This window comes from Rasamsonia byssochlamydoides (genome assembly GCF_041956645.1).
Source record: "Rasamsonia byssochlamydoides strain NRRL 3658 unplaced genomic scaffold VTN77scaffold_23, whole genome shotgun sequence".
In the NCBI taxonomy this organism is placed as follows: Eukaryota; Fungi; Ascomycota; class Eurotiomycetes; order Eurotiales; family Trichocomaceae; genus Rasamsonia; species Rasamsonia byssochlamydoides.
Genome location: NW_027192406.1, coordinates 228,279 through 244,204, shown reverse-complemented (window position 1 = coordinate 244,204; position 15,926 = coordinate 228,279). Strand labels below are relative to the sequence as shown.

The 15,926-nt window shown below is 48.5% G+C and overlaps 6 protein-coding genes across 6 annotated transcripts; 3 read left to right on the top strand and 3 right to left on the bottom strand.

The window, feature by feature from the left end:
• Positions 1-2,439: 2,439 nt before the first annotated feature.
• VTN77DRAFT_3365 (uncharacterized protein) lies at positions 2,440-3,872 on the top strand (the record flags this gene model as incomplete). The annotated part of the gene is made up of 4 exons (XM_069419305.1): positions 2,440-2,565; positions 2,648-2,781; positions 2,843-3,297; positions 3,367-3,872. 4 exons carry the CDS (start codon positions 2,440-2,442, stop codon positions 3,870-3,872), a joined length of 1,221 nt encoding a protein of 406 aa, XP_069278634.1.
• An 819-nt stretch (positions 3,873-4,691) lies between these two features.
• On the bottom strand, positions 4,692-6,107 carry VTN77DRAFT_3364 (uncharacterized protein; the record flags this gene model as incomplete). Its single annotated transcript, XM_069419304.1, has 1 exon — positions 4,692-6,107. One exon carries the CDS (start codon positions 6,105-6,107, stop codon positions 4,692-4,694), a length of 1,416 nt encoding a protein of 471 aa, XP_069278633.1.
• An 808-nt stretch (positions 6,108-6,915) lies between these two features.
• On the bottom strand, positions 6,916-8,501 carry VTN77DRAFT_3363 (mitochondrial 37S ribosomal protein uS4m; the record flags this gene model as incomplete). Its single annotated transcript, XM_069419303.1, has 3 exons — positions 6,916-7,881; positions 7,941-8,381; positions 8,466-8,501. The coding sequence occupies 3 exons, from the start codon at positions 8,499-8,501 to the stop codon at positions 6,916-6,918; spliced, it is 1,443 nt and encodes a 480-aa protein (XP_069278632.1).
• A 1,335-nt stretch (positions 8,502-9,836) lies between these two features.
• On the top strand, positions 9,837-10,258 carry VTN77DRAFT_3362 (uncharacterized protein; the record flags this gene model as incomplete). The annotated part of the gene is made up of 3 exons (XM_069419302.1): positions 9,837-9,839; positions 9,944-10,073; positions 10,155-10,258. 3 exons carry the CDS (start codon positions 9,837-9,839, stop codon positions 10,256-10,258), a joined length of 237 nt encoding a protein of 78 aa, XP_069278631.1.
• A 298-nt stretch (positions 10,259-10,556) lies between these two features.
• VTN77DRAFT_3361 (uncharacterized protein) lies at positions 10,557-12,913 on the bottom strand (the record flags this gene model as incomplete). Its single annotated transcript, XM_069419301.1, has 2 exons — positions 10,557-12,386; positions 12,440-12,913. 2 exons carry the CDS (start codon positions 12,911-12,913, stop codon positions 10,557-10,559), a joined length of 2,304 nt encoding a protein of 767 aa, XP_069278630.1.
• Positions 12,914-13,448: 535 nt separating this feature from the next.
• On the top strand, positions 13,449-14,979 carry VTN77DRAFT_3360 (uncharacterized protein; the record flags this gene model as incomplete). The annotated part of the gene is made up of 4 exons (XM_069419300.1): positions 13,449-13,607; positions 13,661-14,033; positions 14,091-14,884; positions 14,941-14,979. The coding sequence occupies 4 exons, from the start codon at positions 13,449-13,451 to the stop codon at positions 14,977-14,979; spliced, it is 1,365 nt and encodes a 454-aa protein (XP_069278629.1).
• Between the last annotated feature and the right edge of the window lie 947 nt (positions 14,980-15,926).

The window sequence follows — 15,926 nt, the reverse complement described above, 5'->3', positions numbered from 1 at the left end:
TTACTGTCTACTCTCCTTGCAGGAGTTGTCTCTATCTGGTACAGAAAGTGATTGTCTATTAAGATGGGGGAAGGTTCGAGCACATCTCACTCAGACCACTGCATTTGTCTTCACACTACTCAGCTCAGCTCAGCTCAGCTTACTTTCATGCCCAAGGCCCCTTCCACTAGCGATTTAATTCCCTAGTAATTCAATACTCCTTATGCCTTTTTGCTCTGATTACTGGAACCTAGTATAGAAACAATTCAGAGAGCAAATGTAGTTTAAAGTATATTGCTATAGAACAAATTGATGAGTTCCTAGAAAAGCGGAGAATGCAGGCTAAGTGTAATTTAATCAGACTCTAGTGACAGAATAATACTAGATTGTATGGAAAAGATGAAAGTCTTTCTATGTCGTTATTTGATACTATGGCAGAGGAGGACCATCTTGCGCACCGGCAGGTAAGTAACGTCGAGTAAAAAGGATGACACTGGTAGCGTTGTATAATGCGATGATGTTGGTGGTGAGTGGGAGTATCTCTATAGATGAAGACAGAAGGAAGTATGCTCGAGATCCATGGATGATTGTCTTGCTGGTGTCTGTCCGATTGTAACTTTCAAAAAAAAGTCAGCACCAGTCTTGGAGCTGGTCGAGCAGCTTCAGTGCCTGTTTCTCGATGTCTTGTCTTGTCTTGTAGCTACATTTGCATTCTAAATGCTATAGACCATATCTTGGAGAGTCCCTGATTGCCAATTCCAGGCAGAGCCAGTCTGTATCTGGATAGCATGGAGGAAAGAAGACCAATGAAGAAGCCAGATCTTCCAACCTTCTTTCCTGGCAGCAAGGCTCTGTAAGGCAGTACGTTGGCTCCAAGCCAGCATGGTACAAGCGGTACGAGGCAATCTCGACACTCTTGTTCTTATCTACAGCCCATGATAAGCCATAGCAGCTTCCCGATGGAATATTTCGTTTCTGGGAGGCAGAACTTAGATAGGATTGCTAGCAGCTAGAAAACCAATGATCACGGTCGTTCCAGGCTCAGATAAACCCTAGGACTGGAGGTCAGTGAGACAAATTGAGCAACAAAGTGGCGCTCCAATAATTCGTTGGTCAAAACTCATACAGATCAGAAAACTGGAATTGAATATATGCTCTCACTATGGCCAAATACTCTTGCAAGGCTTCATCGGATTCCAGGGCAGCAGAGTGGTGTGACGGAGGCTATGGGGTATATTCACTTTCAAGAATGGTAGAAGGGTCATTGATTGTATTACGTTCTCTTCTTCTCTGTTTTCTTTTCCTGTACGTCCTTTTTTTTACCCCATTTTCTCGCTGAATGGATAATTTTCTCCCTCATGTTGAAGATAATATGATGGATTGGACCAGAGCGGCGGTACCAAAACGCAAGCATTGCTTGCAACACACAGCCGGCTTGTGACAATTGCTGTTGGGCTCATCTGGCTCATCTTCGCGGCGTCATTAGACTGTCTTTTGAGAGTCGAAACAACTTGTTTCGCTTAGAATACTAAGAAAATTCCAGCTTTAGGGCGTAAAAAGAGTAACATTTAGATCCTAGATATCTCCTATTTAATAATTTGAATCTTAGGAAGGGGTTCTACAGCTTTGTTGCTAGAGATTATACTAAATTAATAAATCTGAGTTAGAAGAGAAAAGCAGTATTATACTTTCTTAATAAGAGGTATAAGAAAGGTTAAAGATATAAGGCTTAGTTAATAGAACTCTATAGAGGCTTTTACTCTATATAACTATTTTACTAATTTCCTAAATAAGCAAGATAGTGACGTACCCCGCCCTCAATCCAAATTTGTACTCGCTCCTGTTTCTCTAGTTCCACTGAGACCTCTCCATTGGCTGACATTAATATTCATAATATTTAGAGTTGGTCTGCAGCTGGTCTCCTATATAGTTGTCAGGAGTAGCCATATATCAATGGCAATATTGTGAGAACCCAATAAAATTAGGACGAGATAATAGTTCTTGTCAAGACGAGTAACTAGGTGGATTCTGCAAAATCGGCTGTGCTACAGCATAGATTTAAATTCGATTTGTATGTGGTTTTATAGATCTGTTGAGAGCTTGATACATATACAGCAATCATGATCTTGCCGATGCTATAGACGAAATTGTATGCAACCGGGCCCTCTTTCTTCTCCTCTTTGAGTCAGTCTGAGCTAATGCTATATCAAAATAATAAAAGAAGAAAGAAATTGAAAAGGATAGAAAGAATGGATGCAGGCTCAGCATGCTTGGATGATATAGTTTGCCACGTTTGCATCGGGCACACCGACGTCTCAAACAGGACAGCTGGTGCTGACATAAGCACGCCCCTGCCGGTACCCGGCGAAGATTGTCCCCAACAACAACTTTGCGTTGGAGAGAAGAGCGATTTCTCTCCCTCAGCAGCTTCATCACGTCCATTGGGCTCTTTCTTTCGCCATGTTCTCCCGATCGTTGTGGGCGCGCCAGGTCGCGCCTCTGAGACGCCAGGCTCTCGCTCCTTTCGCGGCTCGCCGCTCTGTCACCACCAATGCGGCCTCGTCGCATGCTGAAGATATCCCGCAGGTGAGCTGAGGTTTTCCGATAGCTGCATTCGAAGTATCGTCCCCTGGAAAAGGTTGTCTGACCATGGTTATGCCCTCTCCAGGAGGATGACAAGCCCTTCACGGTCAGACTCTCGGATGAGAGCTTCGAGACTTACGAGCTCGACCCTCCTCCGTACACGCTGGAGACGACCAAGAAGGAGCTGAAGCAGATGTACTACGACATGGTCGTGATAAGGTGCGGAATGGCTGAACTCGCGCTTCGCCTGGTATTTCTGACTGACAGTCGATTTTCACAGGCGAATGGAACTGGCTGCGGACCGTCTGTACAAGGAAAAGAAGATCCGGGGCTTCTGCCATCTGTCGACTGGTCAAGAAGCTGTCGCCGTCGGTATTGAGCATGCCATCACCAAGGAGGACAAGCTGATCACTGCCTACCGATGCCACGGTTTTGCCTACATGCGTGGTGGTACCGTCCGGTCCATCATCGGAGAGTTGCTGGGTCGCCGTGATGGTATCGCATACGGCAAGGGAGGCTCCATGCACATGTTCGCCCCCAACTTCTTCGGTGGTAACGGCATTGTCGGCGCACAGGTGCCCGTGGGCGCCGGGTTGGCCTTTGCCCAGCAATACAATGGCGAGAAGGCCACTAGCGTGGCCCTGTATGGAGATGGTGCTGCCAACCAGGGTCAGGTCTTTGAGGCTTTCAACATGGCCAAGCTGTGGAACCTACCCGTCATCTTCGGTTGTGAGAGTAAGCGAGGCGTATCTCCTTTGAGATTCATCTTTTTGATGTTACGTGACGACTGATGGCTGTGCCTAGACAACAAGTACGGTATGGGTACCGCGGCTGCACGCGCCTCCGCCTTGACGGACTACTACAAGCGTGGTCAGTACATCCCCGGTCTGAAGGTCAACGGTATGGACGTCCTCGCCATCAAGGCCGCCGTGCAGTATGGCCGGGACTACACCATCTCCGGAAAGGGCCCCTTGGTCTTCGAATATGTGACCTACCGGTATGGTGGTCACTCCATGTCCGACCCCGGCACGACCTACCGTACCCGTGAGGAGATCCAGTACATGCGCAGCAATTACGACGCCGTTTCCGGGCTCAAGCAGAAGCTGCTCGAGTGGAAGGTCGTCACCGAGGATGAGCTAAAGGCCCTCGACAACGAGGCTCGCAACCACGTTGACGAGGAGGTCGCCGAGGCCGAGAAGATGGCTCCTCCAGAGCCCACCCCCCGCATCCTGTTCGAGGACATCTATGTCCGCGGCAGCGAGCCTCTCTGGATGAGGGGTCGTACCGTTGACGAGACTTTCTACTACTAGACCTTGCCTGCAATGCAATACTTATGACCGGGGGAGATGGACATGGACGAAAGAGTATCTATCTATCTCCTTTGTTTGCCACGTACGTGTATAACGTGTAATTTAGCCAATGCACACACACAATTCCCTATAGCGTAAGTACAGTTTTGGCACGAAAAATAGACCCGTGATGCCTACGATTTATTTAACTTTTTGTGTGAGTCATTCAATCAATAAGCTGGCTTGTGCTTATATACATATATAACTGGGCCAATCAAAATCAAACCCAACCCCATACGGGTGTGTAACCTTGGAACTATAGAACTATTGTACAGTACATATTACAGTACATACGAGCTTAAAAGAAAGAACGAAAGAAAGAAAGAGGAAACTTCAAGACAAGACCCCAGGTAGCTAGTTCCATAAGAAACAGACCAGAACCAGACCAGACAGATCACAAGCAAGAAGGGAAGGAGAACAAGAACCTTCAAACGAACAAAAAAAAACCCCAAATAAATAAATAAATCCCAGTATCCTTGTTTGTTTTCGTTTGTTCAAGTAAAGCCCGCTTGTGTGACCTATTTCTATTATTAAATTAATGTAGACAGACAGACAGACAGCTGCGAATGACAACGACGAGGTCAAGGTCATCGTGGCATGCTTGACGAGATAAAAAGTAAGATGACACCGGTGGGAGACCGGCGAGGGGGTATCATATTTCGTATGTTGTACATACATACACAAACAATAAATTAAATAGATAGATAAAGGGGAATGAGAAGGAAGGAAGGAGAAAGACCGGTGCAGCGCAAGTATAGAAATAGCAAAAAGGGCGACCTGCTACTGTGGTTCCTGCCGGAGCATCTCCAGAATCATCTCTTGAGTCTGCTGGATCGAGTCCAGTTTCTCCTCCAGCTGCGCACGGTCTTTCTTCAGCTGCTGTTCGAACTCTTTGCGAAGCTCTTCTTTCATCTCCTCTTTGAGTTTGGCGATATCCGAGGCTGTCAACGTCGTGCCAGAAGCGGATGCCGAACTCTGAGTCCCATTCTCTGCTGATTGCGACGTGTCTGATCCCCCGGATGGTGTCTCGTTGGATGCGGCGGCTGCTGCGGCTCCCAGGGCAGAGACAACAGGCGAACTTGTGCGCTGCGATGCTGCCATGTCCAAGTGCTTGTTCAACTTGCTGAGGGTCTCCAACACGGCGGATGTCACGCTCGCGTTCGGGTCTGCTCCTGCTGCAGCGTCTCGAATCCCAGCAAGAGGGGTCTGAGGAACCTGAGGTGGAGGTGCCGGTGGTCTCTGACTCGCAAACATGGTGTCATATCCAGCCGGTAACCTCACGCCTGGTGGAGTCTGAAAAACAGGTGCAGGTGGGGGTACGGGTGCAGGCGGGATGGGTGCGTTGACAGGACCTGAGAAACCCCATCTCACTGGCGTCGACTGCCAGGGCAGCACGTCCGAAGAACGATCCTTTCTCTTCCTCCCTCTGCGCGAGTCGCGGATCTCAATCCGTTTCTTCTCAGCCTCCTCGAATCGTTTCCAGTGCGGGATCCAGGCATCAACCACTTCGCGCCATTGCGGATTGGACAGATCTTGTCCACCGTTCTCCTTCTGCTCCTCAAGGAACTTGATCCGCTGCTTCGTGACAACCTCGACTTTGCGCCGCACGGAATGCCAGGAGTACGGATGTCCATACTTACGGATGAATTCGTCCGTCACAGTCTTCCACCACTCGCAGAGCTTGTTGCGCTCTCCGAACGTAGAGGCATGGCGATTACAGATCTCGAAGAGCGAGACCTCTTCCTTGGTCGTTAGGCGTTTTCCGTGAATGCGAGAGGCATAATCTTCCTCGCAATGTGTGATCGCTGTGTCAGCGGGCATGGAGGTTGTTGTATTATTTGTATCTCCACCGTCCGCCTCAGAAGCATTCGCCTGCGGCGTTGGTCCGAAGTCTGGGTCATGCTCCTCTGTGTCTGCAGCTGCTGCATCTCGGGAGCTTGGTCGACTGTCCGAGTTGGGCTCATCTGATTGTGCTGCCGGAGTGTCTGCGGCGGGCGAGTCTACGACATGTGAGATGGATGATACCCTTGGTCGTAGCGTAGATGAAGGCTGTTGACCATTGTTCTGATTGCGCTGCAACACCGAAGGGAGCCATCGCAGCTGTGGTACCTGGAAGGACGAAGAGCTCCCACTGGGGGAATGCTGCGATGATTGAGCGCCGACAGACGATGTTGAGTCTCCTTGCCACGGGAACATGGCTATGAAATTCCCGCGCAGTCGTGTGCCTCTCGTGTCGCGACGTTGATGATGCTGCTTTCTAGAAGCGGAGAATGAAAAATTCGCCGAGAGGACTGAAAGTTACGACCCGACGGGTCCGTGTGCCGCTCTTTCCCTCAGAACGGATATTTTCACCTCTCTCCGCCCGGCGTCTTGCAAGAGTGGAAACCGCGAGGCTTGGCAAATTACGCCTGCCTGATGATAAAGGATACAAAACCTGCCACTGGCATTTTCCCTAACTAATATAATAACATGTGTTGAGTCTTGCGTGGTAGCCCTGAACACGGAATATCTGCAGTAACTCGACCATCTCCATAACTTGCGCAATAAATAGTGGCGTTATTGCCTCTAGTATGGAAGACGTTACATACATGTATTTTATATGGATTGATTGATTGGCTAGAAGAACTACCTAGGTACGTTGAGATAAAATATAGTGGTACCAAGAAATGATGAGAAACTCAAACAAGGAATACAAGCACATGTACATCCATGTAGTTCTTGCTTCTTTGTTGGACCTACTGTTACTATTGTCGTTGACCGTGTGAGATCCATATTAAGCCACGAGTATACAATACGAGCAAATCAATGGAGTTTTCAATTCTATGCATTTACAAACTACCGTGCTATGTTGTACAGTACATAATTAACCAACTCCAGAAGCGAAGACTCGGACAACGCTCCGCACCATCATAAGTCCGGACAGAGGAGAGGATCCATGAGCACAAGCGGCTGAAAACCCAGTAATACAAATGGCATAACAAGAACAAAAGTTGACAGGCTGGCTCTACCTTCTGCGCAGATACCACGCGAAAGCAGCGGTTCCGACGGACTCACCAAACGGAGTGGGCACCTCTGCAACACCTGGTCTAGCCACCGGGTGCCGGATATAGACGGCAGCGCAGATGTTCTGGTTGACTTCGAGGTATCGAGGGATGAAGGCAAAGGCACTCATATAATCACGAGGGCGCCAAGGGGTGGCGTACGGCTTGGTGCTGTCAATCGGGTTGTCGCGGAGCTGCTCGAGGGCACGTTTCAGAACATCAAGTTCCTCGTCCGTGAGCTCCGATGTAGTCTCTTCATCCAGGCTCTCAACACCGTCCTGGGCAGCTTTCTGGAACGCTTCTTTCAACTGGTCGCTAACGCCTTCTACGGAGGCTGCTGCCTTCGTGGACTCTGATTGCTTCGTCGGCTCTGAAGACGATGACTCAGCTTGCTTAGCTTCTGGCATCTTCTCTGGCTTCGTCTCCTCTTTCTTCTCTTCTGGCTTCTTCTCCTCTTGCTTCTGAGCCTTCTTCACTTTGAGTAGCTTCATGAGTTCCGAAAATTGAGCCCCGAGGTTCTCAGTCAGAACAGTGCTCGAGGCGGAGCGAGAGAGGACGCTTCGAACGGCCTTCTGGAAGCCGCGAATTTCCTGCTTGCGCTTGGCTGGAAGCACATCCTTGTCCCGCGACAGGATGGTCTTCGCCTGACTAAGCATTGTCTTCAAGGTCTCCCGAGGATCCTTCACTTCTTTTGTATCTTCTTCCGCCGCAGACTCCTCATCGCTCTTCTCAGCCTCCGTTTCTTCAGCTGCTTGGCCTTCTTCAGAGCCCTCAGCCTGAGCTTTGCGTGCTTCAGCGGCAGCCTTCCTGGCCAGCCGTCCTTCGCGACGCTCGGCCCTATCCTTCGGAGCACCAGTAGCATACATGACGCGCTCAGGATCGACTTGGAATAGGTCACCAGGGTTGAGAAGGTAACCGGGGTATCTCATCTGCCGGAGAAATTAGCATATCAAGTCTTGTTGTCACTTAACAGCCAGAGAGGGTGTACCTTTTTCCCATTAACAGTGACAGCGCCATGGATGACAAATTGCCGGGCCTGTCTCGTACTGCTTGCAAACATGGCTCTGAAGATGGCAACATCTAATCGCCGTTCAAGAGGAGCGAATGCCATTTGCATGTACGGCGTCCGTGGGGGAGAAGTGGCAGTTTTCCGGCCATCAGGTCGTTTTTCTAACCCAGAGCCGCGACCAGCAGAAATCTGAGATCCATCGTCCTGAGCGAGTTGTGCAGGGTTCATGGGAACCACACTCCGTATGCGGCGGGAGAACATGCGAGTCCATTGACTCTCGCGAACCTGTTCGCCGTGATACGCTCGAGCCACGGATTTGGCCGCCCATTTCTGCTGGAAGAACGTCTTGTTTCCGGTTGGGGGATTGCGGAATCGGCTGAGGTTATATAGGTTATACTTGCTCCATGATTGCCGGATTCTCTGGAAGGGAAGAGGGGACAGACGTTAGCAGCTGTAGAGCATTCGGGTGCGATTGAAAATAGCAGAGGCTTTTCTCAGACTTACCGGCTTGCTCAAATGCGTCGTAGCCCGATTCCTCATGGTGACGGCGTCAAGTAACCGGACAACTACCTCCTCTCCTGCTCATCAGCGCTCCGCGGATCTTCCAAATCTTCAAAAAACATCTCTCGGCAGGTCACGTGCGCTGACCTCGGAAGGTTGACTTGTTTGCTGTGTTTGGTTGGAGATACACACAGTGCACACAATGCAGACGATGCATACTATGCAAACAAGTGCAAACAACTACCGTGCTTCTTGGCTCACCAATCAGCAAGCCTCGCTTAATTTTTAGCGTCGTCTCCCAAAGTTATAAATACCCCCTTCTCCCCCCGACCTTTTGGACTTTTCTCTTCTTTCTTTTCCTCATACTTACCTTGTTTGGGTGGCTGCGATCAAGAAGGCGGTCCACCACGGGTTGGTCCCTGCATTGCACATCGCGGCGGAACAACCCGTCCAACGGCCTTCGGGTCATTGGCAGGCGTATTCTTTGGCCCCTTTCCACTTTGTGGAACACTTTCTATCTTTTCATCAATCCCTGGCCTTGAGCGAGGGTTTGGAGAGGAGATACAGGAGCACTTTGGTTTTCAGTGTTGGTGTGTGTTCGCACGATGAAGCGCTGCGTATGACTGAGTATAAATTTTCATGGGTTCACCTGTTCTGGCAGAATTGACTCATCCCGTATCGTGTCTCCAAAAAGGTCCCTCTGTATTTTCGCCACCTGGCTCTCCGTGTTTTGTTACAGGCGCTTCCTGCTGTTCGCTTTACGAAGAGAGGTCGTTTCAACCTTAGCCTATGTGGACGATTTTATGTATCTTAGTGTTTTACCTCTGTCTAGGTAGTCGGAAGAAATTTCACATTCTACGAGTTTTGCAAAGCGATCTCACTGTGAAGCAATATCGAGACAACAAACGTGACAAAGTCATGTTTTGAGCTTATAATCCAGTCTAGATTCTCATGATCTGATATTTCCTAACTGTCCTCTCCGAGTCTCGTTTCTACTGTAGTTCATCGTCAAACTACGGAGTAGACCATCTTATCGTCTCGTCGACACGAATACGCTGTGACTGCTGTCGCGTGGTCAGAACCGGCACCTTCCGTATCGGGTATAGCATCTACGTCATAGCTTAGTCATCCAACCGTAAATAGTCGTAGTGCAGCCCGTACGAGTACTGGCCACCAATACAACAAGCTTCCAACCCCTTTATCACAACCTGGCCAGAACTGTCGACCAGCTGTCACATCTGCAGAACCTATCCTGGCTCAGGATCTTGAACTCAAGATCTAAAATTACAAAAATCCTACTAGATTGCATCATCAGATTTCGTTATATCAGCCCTATCAGCCTCTCCTTCAAGAGGCCAAGTAATACATACAACTATGGTATGATAAACTTTATCCAATCTTCTTTCTACATTATACCTAAATATACTCGTTGATTTGAATTACTGATTATTTATACTTACAACAATTATAATTGATAATAGGCCCAAACACCAAAACAAAAGCGAGCAAATGAGAAATATGCACGACACGAGGCTGCAAAGCACGGCAAGCCCAAGAGTGCAGTTAAACAGCACCAGAAATTAAAGTCCCCCATAGCTGCTGGGTGGGTAGGTATGTACATGTATATACATTCCTTTCAAATCGCCTAACCTTTCTACGGGGTTTGTTTTTACTAATATATTGATTGGTTAGTGGTCCTGGCATTTGTTATCTGTGGAGGACTTGTTTTTGAGCTTCTAAGGGTTATCCCTGAGATTTGGGGTGCTATTTCTTCTTTCTTTGGTCGCTGGACATAAACAAAAAGAAACGGAAAAATGGGGATCTTTGTCATGGGTGTTGTTGGTTCTCGGGTCGTGTCACATTATTATTATTACTGCTAAAAACATTAGGCTGTCGCGTATTCTAATTTTACAAACGTCGCATTTTTATTTGTTTTATTACGTGGGACGAGCAGGTGAAAGATTTCTGTACATCATCAAGGGTATCTGATTTTACAAATGTGTCGTAATCATAATCGTTTAGAGACAATATAGCTCTACATGCATAACCATTGCATGTTCCACTCTTAACTCCGCATATATGCAATAAGTGCACTCACGAGTCCTGCTGTGAAGACTCCATGCCGCTGAGACGCCCGCCGCTGGGAAAGGCCTCAAATATAGCCTCGGCTTCCTCAGGATCCATGTCTTCGTCTTCCAGCAGTCGGCGTGCCATTTCCATCGTTTCTTCAGTGATACCAGATTCCAGGTATTCACCTTCGCTGAACGCGAGTCGTGAGAGAACGATGCGATATTTTTGTGTCGCGCCGGAGAGAAGTCTCAGCTTGGAATGTATGTCGACCTCGCCGTGGTTTCGAATCACCCCATATATCAAGTGCATCAGTCTATTCACGAGTGCTGTGCGGAGCTTGTGCTCAGGGGGCTCGGTGTATAGGGCGTCCAATTCATCGTGCATCACTCGAAAGAGCCGCGCAAGCACGACGTCATGGGTAGCGAGTGCGGTATTGCCGCGGTTGTTTGCTGGATCGGGAGCTGAAAAGGCCAGCGTCTCGAAAAATGCCACCGCTTCGAGTCGCATCTCACAGATTTGCGATGGAAGATACGGCTCCCGGCCCTCATCCACCTGAAGGTTCTCGCTGAAGAGATTTGCCACACGATCAATGAGATAGTTCTCGATTTGTCTCTGTTCCTCCTCCGTCTCCTGGATACTCCCGAAAGAATTCGGACGGATGCTGGTCGCCAGAATGTTTAAGGTAATGATGATATCGTCGACAGGCTGGTGACAGTTCAGCATCGTTAATATAAAATCGAATCGAACATGCCTCCAGAAGGCTTCTTGGGTGTTCTCATCATTGTGGCATGCTGTGGCTACAAGATACAAGATCTCCAGAGCCTCCGTCGAGTCAACTTCGTCATGAAGTACCGAGCGAGGGGTCTGGCGGAGCTGCCCCCGACTTCGACTTGATACGGGAGAATGCTCGAACCGAGGAGTCGCATTGACTTCCACCGAGACTTGGAGAACAGGAACAAGATTCTCGATGAGCTTGGGGGCGATTGAAGCTGTATCTAGCAGCACAATGAACTTTATTATGGCCATAAACATAGGGATCGGTTCGTAGAACTTTTCCTTCAAAGCACGCGACCACAAAGAAATGATAACATTGGCAAATCCCACAGCGTAGTTACCCGAGCGAATGGAGGATGTTTCTTCCAGTACAATTGACGACAGTTTCCGGCCCGGTTCAGAGGGGAATGCCAGCCTCGCCATAATTTCGATATCCCGTTCCGTGTTTGGAGGCGTCCGGTGGTTCAAGATCCGTTTCATATAGTGTAGGTTAGAGTCTTCCTCTCTATAATCTGGTCGAGCCTTGCTGTACGCAATCTCTTCTGTTTCTGCTGCATCCACTCCCGGAGCTTTTGCAGGGCTCAGTTGGAGTGAGGCCATCGGTATTGGGACATCCTGGCTGGCCTTTCTCTTCCGTTTTCCAGGGACGGTGGGAGTCCCTCGTCTGGACCGGCCTCCTGGAGATTTCGTAGGGGATAAGACGACCATTTCATCATCCTCAAATCCATCTCGAAAAGGAAGGACTCTCGACTTCTTTGGTGTCGTGGGCGGGGCCTTTTCCTCGGCCTTGGCCTTCGCCTTCAAGTTATTAAACCTTAAAGTCTCCTCGCGAAGATCTTGCTTCAGAAATGCATTCTCCGTGGCGAGCTTCTTGGTCTCATCATCCGCAGCTTCGAGAGCCCCTTTGTGCTTCGCCGTTTCATCTGCGAGTCTTTTTTGTAATGCAGCAACTTGTTGGTCGCGTTCTTTGAGGATATTTGCTTGTTGCTTCCGTAGGATAGCGTTCTCTCCTGCCTTGGTTTGCGCGGCCTCCTTGGCTTCAGCCAACTCCTTCTTTATTATGTCACTTTGGCGAGTAAGCTGTCTGATAGTCAGCTGTTGCACCTTTCCCAAGAGTGATCCTGTAACCGTACCTCTGCAATTTGAGCCCTCAATTGCTCTATTTCAGCCGACTGGTTTCCGCGATGCAATGCATCATGGGCACTACCGCCATTACGTGGAGCTTCCTGAGGTTGAGGAATGGCTTCCTGAGCTGGATGCCCTTCAACAGGCAGCCTTATGGAAGGTTCATGGTGCTCCAATCCCTCCATGGGACCATCGTTCTCTAGAACCTCGTCTGCATTCTCCAGCACCTCTGCGTCTAGCTCCCCAACATCCATATCGCCATATTCGCTAGATAATCCCTGATTTTCCGGCAGAGGCACCGTCAATGACAGACTGGGGTCGTGATGCGCTCCATTATGAAATTGTGTCTCGTCCTGCCTGGCTCTGGTGGCAGGAGCGCCCTGTGCCTGTGCTTTATAGGCATTCTGCTCAAGCTGGAGCAGGGTCCCTGGAGGGAGGGAGTCGAAACCATCATCCGAAAACTCGTCATCACTGATGTCCATGCCACAGGTTGAGGCGGAGCCATGAAGGAGATTATTGCAACAATTGCCTGGCGTGGTGAACAATTATATTAATAATGCACAAGTTATTACAACTTTATGCTCCCCGCAACCAACACGGGATGGCTGAAGAGACGCCAAGGCTCGGCGTCATGTGCGAGTCGGACACTGACGTCGAGCAAGGCAGCCTAACTCTCAAAGATTAGGAAGTGAACGACGGCCTAAGGTTCACTAACCCAACTGTCTGAAAATCCTGTTCTTTTCCGACTACGGAGTTCTTCAGGTCGCTGTTGGTCCGAGAGATCTTTTTTTTTTCTGCCAGCAAGTGGTCGTCGTTGGTCGTCCGTGTTTCCCGGCTCCGCCCAGCCGCATTCAGTCGTTCCCTTCACATGAAAAGTTACTGTCGCACTGACAACGTCCTCAACCACCATCCTCCCCCCAATCGTTGAGTCCCTGCTGGCTCTGGCCGTAGTGCCCTCCAGACTACAACGACATCTTTTCACGTTTAGTGAATGCGAGTGCGTCTCGACTCGTCACAATGGCTAGAACACGCAGGAATGTGAGGTTCCAGCATCGGGGAACAAATGGCGTCGAGCAACGGCGACATAGCTCCTCGGACATAAGCGATGTGGGATCTGAGGCTGGAAGTCCAGGGAAGAATGGCAGTATCTCCAAGTCAGAAGTCATTCTGGAGGAGGTGGGCTTTCCTAGCACTTGCTTTACGCTGGGGAAAATTGCTAACAAGTTTAGAAATCTGACGTTCCTCCCCTGTCGGAATACGAGAAGAAAAAGCAAACTTTTATTACTCGGACTATTTGGACATTCGTCATGATTGCAGGCTTCTTCATTGCCATGTTTTCCGGCCACATCTATGTGATTGCGATTGTTACTGCCGTGCAGATTCTTTCCTTCAAGGAAGTTATCGCTATTGCCAACGTTCCCAGCAGAGAGAAAAACCTGCGGTTCACCAAGTCACTCAATTGGTATTTCTTGGCGACGACGATGTACTTTCTCTATGGGGAAAGTGTCATCTACTACTTCAAACATGTGTTGCTCGTGGATAAAGTGTTGTTGCCTTTTGCAACCCACCACCGCTTCATCAGCTTTATGCTTTACGTCATGGGTGAGTGTCTCGAGTCAATGCAAAAGTTGAGAGAAGGTATTAATCTGACGTATTCAGGTTTTGTCTTCTTCGTGGCCACACTCCAAAAAGGTCACTATAAGTTTCAATTCACTCAATTCGCCTGGACTCACATGGCGCTCTACCTGATCGTTGTGCAGGCACATTTCATCATGAACAATATCTTTGAAGGCATGATTTGGTTTTTTCTGCCGGCGTCGCTGGTCATCAACAACGACATCTTTGCCTATGTCTGTGGCATCACGTTTGGACGAACGCAGCTCATCAAGCTGTCTCCGAAGAAGACGGTCGAGGGATTCGTTGGAGCCTGGATTTGCACGATCATTTTCGGTTATCTGATGACCAACATCTTGATGCGCTACAAGTACTTTATCTGCCCTGTGACGGACCTTGGATCGAACGTTCTGACCGGCTTGGAATGTACACCCAACCCTGTCTTTGCGCCGAAGGAATACATGCTTCCGGAATGGACTGGTTTGCCAAGGACGATCCACGTCGCCCCGATGCAATTCCATATCCTCGTGTTTGCGACCTTTGCCTCGCTGATTGCACCATTTGGTGGATTTTTCGCGTCTGGGTTGAAACGTACGTTTAAGATCAAGGACTTTGGCGAGTCGATTCCGGGACACGGCGGCATCACCGATCGTATGGACTGTCAGTTCATTATGGGGTTCTTTGCCTACATGTACTACCACACTTTTATTGCGATACACAAAGCCAGTGTTGGGGACATCATTGAGACTGCGATTACTGGTTTGACGGCTGACGAACAACTGGAACTGGTCCGGGGGCTGAGCAAGTATTTGTACAACCAGGGAACTGTTTCTGAGAAGGTATGACATCATTTTTTTTTCTTGCTAAAACCGACAATCGCTAACTAAGACTGCAGATTTTGAGTTGTCTTAACGGGGAACTTGTGCGGCGGTGAGGGAAAAAAAAAAGGGCATACAATTAATCATTCTGCATTCTCCACTCGATGATGACTTGAAATTCTTTTTGGCTGCCGAAGGCATGTTTGCATGACCAGTCGTGTCGTCTCATCATATATTATTGTGTAACCTCACGCTTGCTTCATGCTTCTTGCTTGTTGCTATTCTTTTATAAAATATTTTCGATCTCACTGCTGGAATGACAAGACCAGTTTGAGATGACTTTTCTTGTTTCCAAATTCGAGCATTGTCTTATTTTAGGTTATTTTATGTTATGGCTTTTTTTTACCTCCTTTTTCTTGCCACCATCGTTTCTTCTGAGTTCGGTTTGGTCTGGTCTGGTTTGGCCGTTGATGTTTGCTTGTTGATGCCAACCACCTGCTACCTGACTACCTACCTACTTGTGTAGCTATGTAACTCCCTAGTTCAGCTCCACACCTGCCTATCCTTTCCGATTCGAGATCTCCCCTTCTTCCTCCCTCCCTCCCCTTCATCTTCATCTTCATCTTCATCTTCTCCTCCTCCTCTTCTGTCTTTTCCTGCCATATAATCCACCATTCACGCTTCTTTCACTCTTCTGCCTTCTGCCTTCTCAGAAGCCTTGCTTGTTGCATGATGAAAAAAAATGGCGTTCATTCGTTCTCTTGAATGGAATTTTTTTTCCGGCGACAAATGACGACCAACGATGGAGGAGCAACCTTTTTTCATTTTTGTAATAAAATGAAATAATAATGAAAAAACATGAGAAGGAAGAAAGAAGGAAGGAAGAAAGGAACATGTCTATCTATCTATCAGGTAGTTCTAGTTCTAGTTCTAGGTAGTTCTGTCGCAAAGATCGACGCATCGAATGGGATATATCGAATGGGAAACATCGAATGGAAACAAAAGGAGGAAGAGGGAAAAGGGGGGGGGGAAAGGAGGGACAAAAATGACGATTGATTGTGAT